Here is a 13,967-nt window from a genome sequence, read left to right as displayed (position 1 = left end):
GATCCAAAAATTTTTTGTTAAAACCGATGATCTTGTCGGTTAATTTAACTTGGTCCGGATCGTGTGTTTTTTTTTTTTTTTAATGTTGAAACGGCATCATTAGCCTTTCAGTTGCCCCTTCTCCCTTTCATTGAAACTTGAAACCCTAATGGCTAATGCTAATCCCCCCCCCCCCTTTAATTGCCCCTAATAGCCTAATCTGATCAGAGTTCTAGTGGAACCCCCGAAACCCCCCAGCCAACCTCGTTTCTCCGTCATTCGAGCTCTGCACTTAGCAGTCCCTCACGGCCTCACCTTATCACTTCGTCGTCTTTCACCTCACCTCGTTAGTCTGTCATCACTCTTAGCCTCACCTCGTCGCTCTCTCAGCCTCTCACCTCGTCTCCTCACCTCGATCATCGTCGCGGTCCCGTGTCCTTGCCCTGCGTTCACTTTGTCAGCGGTAGAAAGCTCACAGAACCAATCAAGCAGCATCTCTGCATCTGCTCCCTCAGGTCAGTCGGGGGGTGGTGGTGGTCATCAGAAAGCTCACAGAACCAAATACAATTAGAAAGCTCTCTTGTGTCGCAGTCTGGGAACCAGTTAACCAGGTGAGCTTTCTTCAAGTTTTTGTCCCTAGTCTTTTACTAGAATTGTTGTTGAATATGTGAATCTGGTGGTTGCTGATTAATTTAGTTTTTAGAGTTGTTGAACTTGAGCATATTTTAGTTAGTATTGTTATTGAATCTGGTGGTTATTACTATTGTATTTGATTTTTTAGAATAGTTGTTGAATCTGAGCGAATTTTAGTTAGAATTGTTGTTAAATTTGGTGGTTGCTGCTGTTGTATTTAGTTTTTTAGATTTGTTGTTTGTAGATGGTTGCTATGTTGTTAGAATTGCTGTGTTTTTTAGAGCGGTTATTGTTTGTTGCTAGTTTTTTTTTAGAGTTGTTATTTGTTGAATCAGTAAACTTTGGTGGAATAGTGGTGATTGTTGTGTTGCTTAAAAACTTACTTAAGTAAATCTTTTGTTGCTAAAAATATTTTTTTTTCTTTTGCTATAATTTTAAAAATGTCTTCATCTCAAACACCATCAGAAATGCCACCATCTCAAGAACAAGCATCATTAGCAACTCCTACCCCTAATCTTACCACTAAAAGAGCTCATAATAATAGAGGAAAGATTGATCTTGCTTGGGGTCATTGTAAACAAATTGTGAAAAAAAACAGGAAAAATTACTATGATGTGTATATATTGTGACAAACCTGTTAGGAGTGGTGGGATTAATCGATTTAAGTATCACTTGACTGGAAAAAGGAGGAGATGTTGAGAAGTGCAAAAAGGTTCCACCTGCTGTTGCTTATCAATTTGGGTAAAATATTGAAGAATTTATGAATAAGAAAAGGAAAGCTCAAGAAAATTATGCAAAAAATTATAGAGCATGTGATGAGGTTGAAAAAGAATTTGATAGAATAGAAGAGCTTGAAGCACGATAGCAACAACAACAACAACAACAACAACATTCAAAGACAAGGTTGCCACCACCTACAACTAGAAAAGGAAAAAAAACTACTGAAATAGAGACTTTTTTTTTCATCTTCAATGTAAGAATTGCGAATTAATTAATTGATTAATTAACTTAAAATAATAATAATTTAATTGCTCATAATAGGATCCAGAAATTTAGAATATTAATTAGAAAATTTAAATATGATATTTGGACTCAGTAAATTTTTCTGAGTTGGAAAATGTAATTTTTTTCAAAAAATTGCATAAAAAATGCGTACCGATAAATTAACCGGCAGTACTGGCTTAAGTCTGTTCGGTACTGGGCGAGAATGATAAAAACAATAGAAAAAGTTAGGAAATAAATCAAAGTTGAAAATCGGGCGCTAATTTAAAAGGCTTGGCCTAAAATTTGGCCAAACGGGCCAAAAACGCTAACGGATTGGACCGGGCCTAAGTTGGGCCCAACCCCAACATTATATAAGTTAATTAAGTGGCCATTTCAGCCACTTTCACCACATTACAGCAGCTGCAACCTAAGAGAAAGAAGAGAGCAAGGGTTACGAGGTTACTATTCACATCCACATTCAATCGCTCATAACTCGAGCTACGGTGTTCCGATTCACGTACCGTCAGCAGCTATGTGAAGCTCTCGTCGAGTCCGTTAGATTCATTTAACCTAAGAGGTATGATTTTTGAAAATCCTTACCCAGATCTCAGCCCTAAAAAATTCAAAATTTAAAGTTTTGGTTTTGAGTAGATTTTGTGTTTTCAATTGATTAGGTGGTCTCTAAGGTTGGGTTATTGGTGGTTTATGCCCCATACACCATCGAAAAAGGTAAGAAAACTCTTTACCTTTGTGAATTTGTGATTTTGGTAACCCTAAGTTGATTAGTAGTATTTGGTATGATTTTAGTTTAAGTTCTTGCAATTGTTGGCTAATTGGAAGCATTTGGATTGGAATTGGTGATTTGTTGGTGGTTGAAAGCTTGTTGGGCACAAATTTTGGTGTATAGCACATATTGGGAATCGGTCAAGGTATGGTTTCGGTTTTCTCGATGTAATATATAATATTTCTGGACACTTAAGCTAGTGACTCATAGAATAGGTTTTGATTGAATTGATTGTTGGATTTGAGAATGCATGATGGTGTTGTTAAATTGATAATGTGTGATGATGTAAATGCTTGTGATGGTTTTGATCTAGTGACCCATAGGATAGGTTTGGATTGAATAGTAGTGTTTTATGGTGAGATGGACTAAGCTTTGATTTGGTTTGGTTGTAAATTTTGAAGTTTTGAGCACTTAGTGAACTTTGGTAAAAATGGATTTTTGGTGAACTTTGACGGATCATATCTTGAGCTACAATTTTTGAAATTAAATAAATTTTATATCAAATTAAAGATAATTTAAGGAGCTTTAAAACGGTATAAATTTTGTAAAAATTTAAATTTTTTAGAGAAAGATATGATCATTGGAAGTTTGAGTCAGAAATTTGAATTCTGTGATGTTGCAGAATTTGTGATTTCTGGTTTGTGTGCGCACGCCCACAGCTGTGCGCATGCTCTGATTAGTGGCAATTTTTGACTTGTGCGTACACACAACCCCGTGCGCATGCACACTCTGTGAAAATCTAAAAAATGTGCGTACGCACATTCTTGTGCGCACGTACACACAAAGAAGTGCCTACTGTTGGGAGCGCTAGCACACTCTGGTGCGCACACACACCCTGCGAAATTTGCAAGTTGTGCGTATGCACAACCTCGTGCACACGCACACGCCGGGAGTGGCAGTTTGTTCAGGGCAATCACACGGATCTGTGCGTGTATTTAAAATGAAAACTTTTACCTTCTGTGCGTACGCACACTTCTATGTGTACGCACACTTTTTGAAAATTCTTCTGTGCATGCGTACACACACTATCCTGTTTTTCAATAAAAATCTTGTTTTGTCTGTTTTACCTTTCCAACAAGCTTATAAACTTTCGTAACACTTATCTAAGATCTTTTAGCTTGTTTTTAGGTGTCAAAACATGGGGGATGCTTTGGGTAAGTTTAATTAGATATTTTTCTTGTAAAAAGCTTAGAAAACGGAGACTTAAGTTTCTGGAGTACTGAGGACGGATTTGGTTGAGTGAGAAGGCGGAGTATTGTGTTGATGATCACTGACTATGAATTGTGAAAATTATAAATTGATGGTGGTTGAGACGAGTCTGGGACTCAGAATGGAATGATGGATTGCTGATATACTGAATAAAATGATTTCTGAAAACCACTAAATTACTATTTTATACTAAAATTGTTGAGACGCTATGCGCCTGGCAGGGACGGTTTAGTTAATCCCGCCTGTCGAGGTCGTGGCGGCGGCGTAAGGGCGGTGGTTTGTCCCGCTTACGTTGAGATATGAGGTCCGTGGCAAGAGTGTCTCGCTCGCATCCTTTTGGAATCACTATAGCGTGCAGGCACTGACATCCTGGACTGTGATCCGGGCACGATACCTCGGGCGTTCCCAATATGAGACCGAAAGGCGACATCTCCATAGAGGTGTGTCAGGTTGGCATTTGAACTGACAATGTGATATCACAGCCAATAAGACAGGCATTCATCATGTGCATATTCTATCTGATTGCTTGCTTTGTCGACTTGACTTGTTTGCCTAATTGTATAACATGCTTAGTTGCTTCCTGAATTACTCGATATACATGCTCATACTTGTGCTTTACTTGCATTGCTATTACTTGTGTTTTCTACTGGGATTGAGGAGGATCGGAAGGTGGTGGCGATGGAATCGCATGGCGGTTAGGTTGGCAAAAGCTGTGGGACAGCGGTAAAATGATAGTTAGAAATCTCTTAAGTTAGTTTACCCCTTTTTATAAAGGTTTTAAAGTTATGGTTTTAATTTTAGTATGCTTTAAGTTGAATCTTATGATATGAAGCTCTAGGATTGCCTCTGGCATCTTGAGGTCTTATATCTTACATTATTGGGTACTGTTACCATACTGAAAACCTCAGGTTCTCATTCCATACTTTGTTGTTGCTTTTTCAGATGCAGGTCACAATCCACCTCGGTGAGTTGCTTGATGGTGACAGAATGGAGGACCTTTATCATGTTTTGGAGTCCTTTGACTATTTTTATTAGTACTCTCACTTTTGTATTTTATTTGCCTTAGAGGCTTACTTTTTGAGAGACAATCTGTATATGCTGTTTTAACTTTCAAAATTCAGTATGTCTGTATAACACTAGTCGGCCTAAACTTCGCGGGCTGAGGCTGATTTCTTATTACTATTATATCCTCTTATATGTACTCATATTTTGTTATCTTATATTTTTATCTTGTACCTTAAGTTTGTAGCTTTGTGAGAATATTTTGTGCTTTTGTAACTCTATTTTTGGGCCTATTCCTTCATCGGACTTCTAGAATTATTATTCCTTTCTATATATAATATGTATAAGTCTTAGAATTGTCGTAACCTTTAATTAACCTTTGCTTTACGGCATGAAGTAAGGCTTAGGGTAATTAGGGAGTTACATTGCTCCAACCAACTTTAAAAAGTGTATTGCAAAGTAAAGAAATTGTGAAAAAAAAAAAATGTGACATTGCCATTGCAAGATGGATGGTTGATGCTTCTGTGCCATTTAATGCAGTTAATTCAGCATACTACCAACCAATGATTGATGCTATTGCAAACATAGGTGCAGGGTATAAAGGTCCAAACTTTGATAGAGTTTGTGGATATCTGTTGAGTAAGTTGGTGGAGGATGTAAAAAAGATTATTGAACGGTATCGTGAAATTTGGAAGCAAACTAGATGTACTATCATGGCTGATGGATGGACTGATTGTTGTAGGCGCACTTTAATTAACTTCTTAGTTTATTGTCCTAAAGAAACTATCTTCCTAAAGTTTGTTGATGCTTCTCATGCCTCCAAGACTGATGATTTATTGTTTAAGCTTTTTAAGGATGTTCATATAGTGACAGACAATGCTGCAAATTATGTTGCTGCTAAAAGGTTGTTAGAAACTGAATTTCCTAAGTTGTATTGGTCTCCTTGTGTTGCGCATTGTATTAATTTGATGTTGCAAGATATTGAAAAGTTGAATGAAGTAAGTGAGACAGTTTCACATGCTTCAAAAATTACTAAATACATATATAATCATTGTCATCCATTGTATCTGATGAGGAAGTTTACTGGTGGGCAAAAAATACTTCATCCAGCTCCAACTCGCTTTGCTACCAATTTCATAGCTTTAGAGAGTATTCTGGCTCAAAAAGATGCATTAAGAGCTATGGTAACTTCTAAAGAATGGACAATCTTAGCCTACTCCAAAGAAGCTAAAACTAAAATATTTGTGGATCAAGTTTTAGACTCTAAATTTTGGAATTTATGTATAGATATTATCAAGCTTACTGAGCCACTTGTTTGTGTGTTCCGTATTGTGGATAATGAAGATAAAACTACAATGGATTTTCTTTATTAAACTTTTTATAAGGCTAGAGAAGAGATGGTGAAGAGGTTTCAACGAAGAAAGAAGATTGTGGAGCCTTACTTGAAAATGTTGGATACTCATTAGGATTCACAACTTCGCAAAATTCTTTATGCTGCTGGCTATTGGTTAAATCCTGCTTTTCGATTCAATGCTGATAAATTTAAAAAACATAAGTAAACTACTTCTGGCCTACTAGATGTAATTGAGAAATATGTATAAGGTGATCCAAAATTGAATTCTAAGTTGACAAGTGAGATGAGAATATATAAAAATATTGAAGATGATTTTGGAAGACAATCTGCACTACGTGAACGAAGCACAGTGATGCCAGGTAAATATTTTATTTGATTTTTATCTTTTTTTATTAGTTTATTTAATTAAAAAAGCTAATAGTAATGCATTGCCTCTTTTAATTTTAAGACCAATGGTAGGAATCTTATAAAATTGGAGCACCAAATTTACAAAAGTTAGCCATTCGTGTTTTAATTTTTAAGGCCCAGTTTGGATAAATAACTTAAATAAGTTCTTTTGGAAAAAGAGCTTAAAGCATAAGGACTTTTATTAATTTCAGCTTATAAATAAGTTATTTTGTGTTTGAATTTTTAGTTATAAAAGTACTTATTTTAAAGTTGTAGTGTTTGGATAAATAACTCAAAAAATAAATTTTTTTTACAGAAGAGAATGAATATTAAAATAACGATGATAACAAATACTTTCCAATATTGAATGTTGATTTTACATAACCTAATCACTAATATTATATATGATATGGTAGGTGAAAATATAAAATATGTGTCAATGTATATTTTGTTGCTGTTTTTTTATTTTTTTTTACTCCTTTCTCCTTTATTGAGGTCAAGAACTTGCTATAATTAACTATGAAAATAATATCAAGTTATAAAATCACATGTGAAAAAAATAAAATTAAAACTGAAATTTCATACCACAGTTAAATACAAATTTAATAATAAAAAATAAAGTAATAAAATGATAAAAAAATACTTAGAAAGAATATATGCAGTAGGTTGTTCAAATGCAATATTGTCTAAAAATAAAAATAGTGGTGGAGGATCAATACTTCCATCACATGAATCATTACGTGAAAATTGTGAGGTTTGGAACATTGCGTGAGAATGATGGTGGAAGGCCAGTGCTTCTAGCAGACCTTGCAAAAATGGTGGTGAAGGTTCAGTCTTTTTCACAGAGTCAAAAAGGAAAGTAGATTTTTTTGTTTTGAAATTAATTTTTTTTAAGAAAGTGGTAGAATGACTTATCGAGAAGTAGAGAAGTCATATATTTCTACTTCTTCAAAAAGCTGTAAATTAACTTTTTGGGAAGTTAAAAGCTTTTTCTAAAATGGTGCCAAACATACAGATTCTGACTTTTCATAATCCAAAAGTCAACAAAAGTAGCTTCTGCTACTTTTCAAACGGGCTCTAAATCAAACTTGTAGTTTTTCGGGTTGTGAGTAAAATTGGAGTATTTATGAATACATCCACACAAAGAAGAGGAATCGGTTAAAACATCAAAAGCTTAATAATCTTGTTTCGTTCATTATAACTTGAGGTTACAACAAAGGTATCTTCTATAATTATTTATCTAATTTTAAAAAGTATTGTTCAGTAAAATTTAATCTTTAGTTTAGTAATTACATAACTTGATAACATAGGAATCAAATGAGAAAGCAAAACTATGATCCAATTTGTCTTGATGCATTTGATGACCATTCGAATTGGATATTTGAAGATTCACTGCTGTTTTTAACTCCTAAAGAAGTTGATGCTCTACGAAATGATTTGGCAAATATGTCCATTCAACCAACTTTGGATAACCTTGGTAAAATTTTCAATTGCTTGAATATTTTAATTACCAGTTGCTATTACGAATTATTCTTGATATTGATTTGTGAAAAATACATAAATGTAGATCAATTAAAATTTGGAAGATGACCAAGATAATGATGGACCGAGTAACAATGCTATGGAAGATATGATTGCAAATTAAAATGAGAAAAATATTGATCAAACTCCAAATTTGCCCTATGAAGATATTGATGCCGACTTTGAGCTCAACCCTTAGACTTGATTTACTGATTGTGTTATCTTTCACTTGTTCTTGTTGATTTAAATTGAGAACGTATTTTATACTAGAGACTAGTTTATTATTTTTTTTAGATTATTAGTTATGTTTAAAAATTGATATTAAATTATTAATATTTGTAAAGATTTATATTTTAAGTTTTAAGATATTATTTTAATTTTATTTATATAATTTTATATTTTTTTAATTATGACCGGATTAATCAATGAATCAATAATTTACCAATTGAACTAATAACCTGATAATCTGATCATATGATCGAATTGATTACCGGTTCGATTCTGATAATTATAGTTTGGTTTATTGTTAGGGGTGGCAAAACGGGTTGAACTCGTCGGGCCGGCCACTAAACCCACTAAAAAGGCGGGTCGGGCTAGGATTTGGAGCCTGCCAAATTAAAAAAATTCGCCAAACCCGCACTGCCAAATTAGCGGGTTTTGGCGGGGCAGGTCGGGTCGAAGATTTTTATTTTTCTTTTTTTATTAAATAAAAGAGTGATTACTATTATAAAATTAATAATTATAGAATTTTCAAACACTTTTTTTGTTTTTATTTTTATTCTTCTTTTAGTTATTAACTTTATTTATTTTATTTTACAATTTCATATATTTGTTTAAATTATGTGACTTATTTTTTAAAATAAAGATGATTCTATTGACAAATATTATTTTGAACAATTTTATTGAAGTTAAAAATAAAAAAATAATTAAAAAAATTATATTATAATTTGACTATTTTTTATTTGTATTTGATTTTTAATTATTATTTTTAGTTAATTTTAATGAATTTTATTTAAAAAAAAAAAAGAGTCAAACGGGTTAGGTTAGGCAGCTAGCTCGCCAATCCGTTAATCCGCCATAAAGCGAGATGGGCTAGCATTTTGAATCCATCTTAATTGGAGGAGTGGACCGGCCCACCTCGTTTATGGGGTAGGACGGTTGGGGTGGGCCGGCCCGCTTTGCCACCTACTGACTGCGGGTCCCATTATGAGAACGGGGACACTAGTTTTGGTGTGTCAAAACGTGTCGTTTAGTAACAATACTATTCCATGATCATCAATCCGATAGACGACCGCTAAATAAAAATGCCGTTTGGATAAATGCAACCACACTCCGTCGCTGCATCACTACCCTTCAACCCGTTTCAGTTAAGCCTCAAAATGGAAAATGGATAATAATAAGCTAATAACAGAGAAACAAAGAACCTGCTGGAAACAAGTAATAACCCAACTTCGAAAAAAAACCAAGAAAAAGTGATTCTCTCTTTCTTTTCTATACCGACCATTTCCAAAACGCCACACTCACCAGCTTCCCTGATGTCGCTCGCATCGTTCTCGATCCTCCGCCACCACCACCGCACCGTGGTGTCTCCCGCCTCACCACTCCCAACTCTCAACACCATCCTCCACCGTTGCTTCCGGTGCCTCCCGTTCGGCGCGGCGGCGGCCACCGCCAGACACCACCGAAACCCTAACCAGCAACGGCAACAGCAACCCCCAAGCAAGAACCTCCTGAAAGCAAAGCAAACCTTCAAAAAGTTCTCCTCCTCCTTGGCTCCCGTCCTCTCCCTCGAGGATTCGCCGCCCTTGTCCGACTCTCAAGCCGTCGGTATCGTCGCCGCCTCCCAGGCCAACTTCATGCGCGTCATCGTCCAAGAACAAGAACCTTCCAGAATGAAACTTCCAGAAGCCTCTTCTTCTTCTTCGGCTGGCTTGGAGCTACTGTGCGTGGTGAGGGAGCTCCTGAAGAAGATAAAGCGGAGAGTGATGGTTGGTGACAAGGTTCTAGTAGGTTCCATTGACTGGGTTGATCGAAGGGGCATGATCGAGAATGTGTTCCAGAGGGATAACGAGATTCTTGACCCTCCCGTCGCCAATGTTGATCACCTGCTTGTGCTTTTTTCGCTTGACCAACCCAAGGTTGAGCCGTTTATGCTCACAAGGTTCCTTGTTGAGGCCGAGTCCACTGGTATTCCTCTCACCCTTGCGCTCAATAAGATTGAGCTTGTGGATGGAGAGGTTCGTGGTTTTTCTTCTGATTTTGTTTTCCTGTTTGGTTTGTGATATTGTGATATGGCTGTTAGATTGTTTCTAGAACTAAACTAATTGTAAAGAAAAGAAAAGAAATGACTATGCCCTTGGAATTTTATTGATATGTGATCTTAGGCTATATTTTGAGAGTTTTTTGAGGGTGAACATGGAGTTTAATCAGACTGTAGAGGAGGAATTACTTATAAAGAAATGAATGGAGAAGGCATAGAATGGAATGGAGTCACAAGGAGTTGCATGCTGCATTGTTGTTTGGTTGTTTGATGAAGAAAAGGAGAGGGAGGGGAGACTTATTTATTAACTGAAACTGGACTCTTTATGTTTCGTCGAATGGTTATAACCTTCTATTGTATATTTTGATAAAGACTGTTTAAAGGTTGGAATTGTCTGGATGTTGATCAGAGTTTCTCAACTTGTTGCTAGAAAGCATCACTGACACTTTTAGTTATTGTGTTGGGTTTTCGTTTTGGCTGTGATTGTCTTGTGCTGCCTAGTTAATAATTGCTTTGCGTGTTTTCTAGGCTGTAAGTTCGTGGAAGGCTAGGTTGCGCAGCTGGGGCTACGAGCCTATTTTCTGCAGCGTGGAGTCCGGACATGGACTTGATCTACTTGCATTCAAATTGAGAGACCAAACAACCGTGATCGTAGGTCCTAGTGGAGTTGGGAAGTCTAGTTTGATCAATGCACTCAGAAGCAATCCCCGTGTTTGTGATGCTGAAGAAGGGGAGAATTGGTTCGAACCCGTGGGTTTTCTTTCTCATGTCCTTGTCTTTGTCTTTTGATGTCTGCTACTATGTGTGTGAGATTTTAATACTTTGTATGATTTGTGCACCTGCATTATTTCTAGATTTTAGGTAGCAAGTGGTTTGAAGAACAGAGAGTTGGGGAGGTTTCAACAAGAAGTGGCAGAGGGAAGCATACTACTCGCCATGTCTCTTTGCTTCCATTGTCTGGAGGGGGTTATCTTGCCGACACACCTGGATTTAACCAGCCTAGTTTATTGAAAGTGACAAAGCAGTCTCTTGCACAGACTTTTCCTGAAGTTCGTACTGCTTATGTTATGATCTGCTAAATTCAATGTTGATAGAATTTTACCTGTTTATCTGGTCTTATATTTGTTTTTCCCTATACAGATCAGGAAAATGGTTAGTGCCAATGAGCCTGCAAAATGCTCATTTAATAATTGTCTACATCTGGGTGAACCTGGGTGCATTGTGAAGGGCGATTGGGAAAGATATTCATACTATTTTCAACTGCTTGATGAGATCAGAATCAGAGAGGAGTTCCAGCTAAGGACATTTGGAACTAAAAGAGAAGGTGATGTAAGGTATGAAAAGCAAGTTGAAAATTATGAATTATACACGATACTGGGAATTCCTTTTAAAATTATAATCTAATATACATTAGTTTCCATATATTATGACATGAAAGTAGGAGCATGCTAGAGTGTTTTTTAATGAATAGTGAAGATTTTTTTTTTTACAACAGAGAAAAAATAAAAAAAAAATAAAGACATCACGTGCAATGCACACTCCTCTTCAAAATTTAGTTACGATATTCAATTTTCACCCAATTCACTCCTCACCAAAGAAATTCCCATAGAATCTTGTCCATCTAGTGACTTTGTTTTTCATTTTCTTTGCTTGTACTTGTAAACATCATGGTGGAAAATGGAAACTGAAAAGTAGCAGCAGGGGAGAAAAATTATCCTTCCTGGGGTATATAGCAGTGCAAAATACTTCTTACTGGAATAGTTAAGTAAATTCATGATGAAACTTCTGCTTGCAATTCAGTGCCTGTCTAACTCTTGTATGGAGATTTCTAGTATCAGACACATTAATGCTATCTAAGTGAGATTATTATGTGGCACAGTTTTATGGTATCTTATTTTAGTTTTATTTATTTATTTATTTATATTTTTATGCTTTTTCACTTTTCAGGTTCAAAATGGGAGATATGGGTGTTCAGCAGGCAGAACCACGGTTGGAACCAAAGAAGCATAGGAGACTGTCTCGGAAGAGGATTAACCAGTCGATTTTAGATGAATTAGATGAACTGGACGACAACGACGACGACAGTTCAGTTGATGAGGAGAATGATCCCATTTTAAGGGCTATGAAGAATGAAAACTCTTAGAAATTAGTCAATCACCAGCACACATTGTAAATAGTTTCGACTTGCGCTTAAGTAACAGCGTCCTCGTATTTCCGGTTCCCATTACCAAAGGCATTTTTTGATGTTTTTGTTGACCTTCTTTGACGTAGGTTCAAGTATGTACAGAGTCTGTTGTATTATGTCAACAATGGTAACGGACATATCTTTCTGAAATTCTGACCAAGTGAAAAGTGAAGCCTTGATCTATGCTGGTTGCCTATGTTAGCTTGGACCATTTCATTATATGCTCCAAGAGTCTCTTTTGCTATTTTTGGTTTAATTTTTAACAAAATCAGAACTCATAAACATTTGGCTCATAAAATTCATTATCTTGGTTAACATTTGGCTCATAAAAGTATTTTTATATTAAATTTTAAATTTTAAAAATATAAAAATAAAGTATTAGTTGATATTATTAAAAAGGGTTAGTTTCTTTTACATTTTTCATGTACCAATGCTTAGAATGGTAATAGCAACATCAGCATTCAGCACAAATGTAAATACTTGTGTTCAGATGTGGCTCATTGATGGGTTCATAAATTGATTTGCTTCATATAAAGGTGGTAGAGATCAAGTATTTGGTAATTATACATTTTCGAAACATCTGCAAACCTGTTGTGGTTTGAATCAATCAAGCTTTTTATTTTTTATTTTTCTCACAGGAATCAGTCGAGCTTAAATCAGCAAATTATGAGGTAGAGTTAACATGGGCACACATTGACCACGAACATGTGCCAAATTGTAGTAGAGTATTTCACTCAAATTTCAAAACTTGTATTTAACAATTTAACAACTTAAATAATTAGCAATTTGGAGAAGCGTGGTACCTCCGAGAGTGAAGCTATTTGGATGGTTTGTGCTAGTTGGTAGAGTTAACACCAAGGAGCGGTTGAGCAGATTGGGTGTTATTCCTAATAGTGATAATGTCTGTGTTCTATGTAAAAAGGAGATAGAATTTGTGCATCATTTATTTCTTCTGTGTGAGGTTACATGGCAGGTGTGGTACACTTAGTTGAGGTATTTTCGTACAAATTGGGCTGTTCCTGGTACCATTAAAGGGCTGTTTGAAAGTTGGACTGGAATGTACAGTAGAAAACAAGAGCAACGGAAGTGGCTGATTGAGTTTTTTGCAGTGATCTGGAACATCTGGTGGGAACGGAACGATAGAATTTTCAGGAATAAAGAAGCAGGTGTGGAGGAAATACAAAGCAGGACGGTTTTGAGCTACCAAGAATGGACTTCTAGTGGTCCATGTGGGTGTTGATGCCATTAATGGAGATGCCAAGATAATTGATAACTCTTGTGTAGGCAGACTTCTTTTATTTTCTGGTTTGTATGCTCCACTTTATTGTGTTGAGCTCCTTTGTTTCAAAAAAAAAGAAATTAGCAATTTATTTTTCAATTCAAGACAATGCCGAATTAACTTTCTTCAATATAACTGGCACTGTGAGGTTACAGCAAGCGTCCTCATTCAAGGAAGGAAGTGGTACTTCACCAAGACATCCCAAATCCGCATTCTCTGATTGGCGGAATAAGCTTTTAAAAAAGGACTCAACTTCCTTACTGCAAAGAACATCCGGATTCGTGTTCCACACCTCATCATGAAGAAAAAGATCATGAATTTTGTTATACTTCTTTCGCATTAGAGTCTGAACATGAAAAAAATTGGTATTTCTATCTCCGAATTTTATCC

At 35.9% G+C, this 13,967-nt stretch overlaps 2 protein-coding genes across 2 annotated transcripts; both read left to right on the top strand.

Annotated features, from left to right (window-relative positions):
- Positions 1–5,100: 5,100 nt before the first annotated feature.
- LOC107620162 (uncharacterized) lies at positions 5,101–5,964 on the top strand. The gene has a single exon (XM_016322370.1). It carries the CDS (start codon positions 5,101–5,103, stop codon positions 5,962–5,964), a length of 864 nt encoding a protein of 287 aa, XP_016177856.1.
- A 3,113-nt stretch (positions 5,965–9,077) lies between these two features.
- On the top strand, positions 9,078–12,481 carry EMB1688 (Minichromosome maintenance (MCM2/3/5) family protein). Its single transcript, XM_088506266.1, has 5 exons — positions 9,078–10,090; positions 10,642–10,863; positions 10,968–11,162; positions 11,254–11,447; positions 12,061–12,481. The coding sequence occupies exons 1-5, from the start codon at positions 9,389–9,391 to the stop codon at positions 12,254–12,256; spliced, it is 1,509 nt and encodes a 502-aa protein (XP_088362392.1). The 5' UTR covers positions 9,078–9,388; the 3' UTR covers positions 12,257–12,481.
- The last annotated feature ends 1,486 nt before the right edge of the window (positions 12,482–13,967 follow it).

Source organism: Arachis ipaensis, chromosome B10 (assembly GCF_059453495.1).
Source record: "Arachis ipaensis isolate K30076 ecotype BB chromosome B10, ASM5945349v1, whole genome shotgun sequence".
Classification (NCBI taxonomy): Eukaryota; Viridiplantae; Streptophyta; class Magnoliopsida; order Fabales; family Fabaceae; genus Arachis; species Arachis ipaensis.
Note: the sequence above shows the minus strand (reverse complement) of the source record. Positions and strands in the feature narration are given on the sequence as shown.

Coding starts and splice junctions, on each gene's coding strand:
- LOC107620162 (XM_016322370.1), top strand. CDS start 5,101: ATGGTTGATGCTTCTGTGCCATTTAATGCAGTTAATTCAGCATACTAC.
- EMB1688 (XM_088506266.1), top strand. CDS start 9,389: ATGTCGCTCGCATCGTTCTCGATCCTCCGCCACCACCACCGCACCGTG. Junction 10,864..10,967: donor GGGAGAATTGGTTCGAACCC/GTGGGTTTTCTT, acceptor CATTATTTCTAG/ATTTTAGGTAGCAAGTGGTT. Junction 11,163..11,253: donor TTGCACAGACTTTTCCTGAA/GTTCGTACTGCT, acceptor TTCCCTATACAG/ATCAGGAAAATGGTTAGTGC.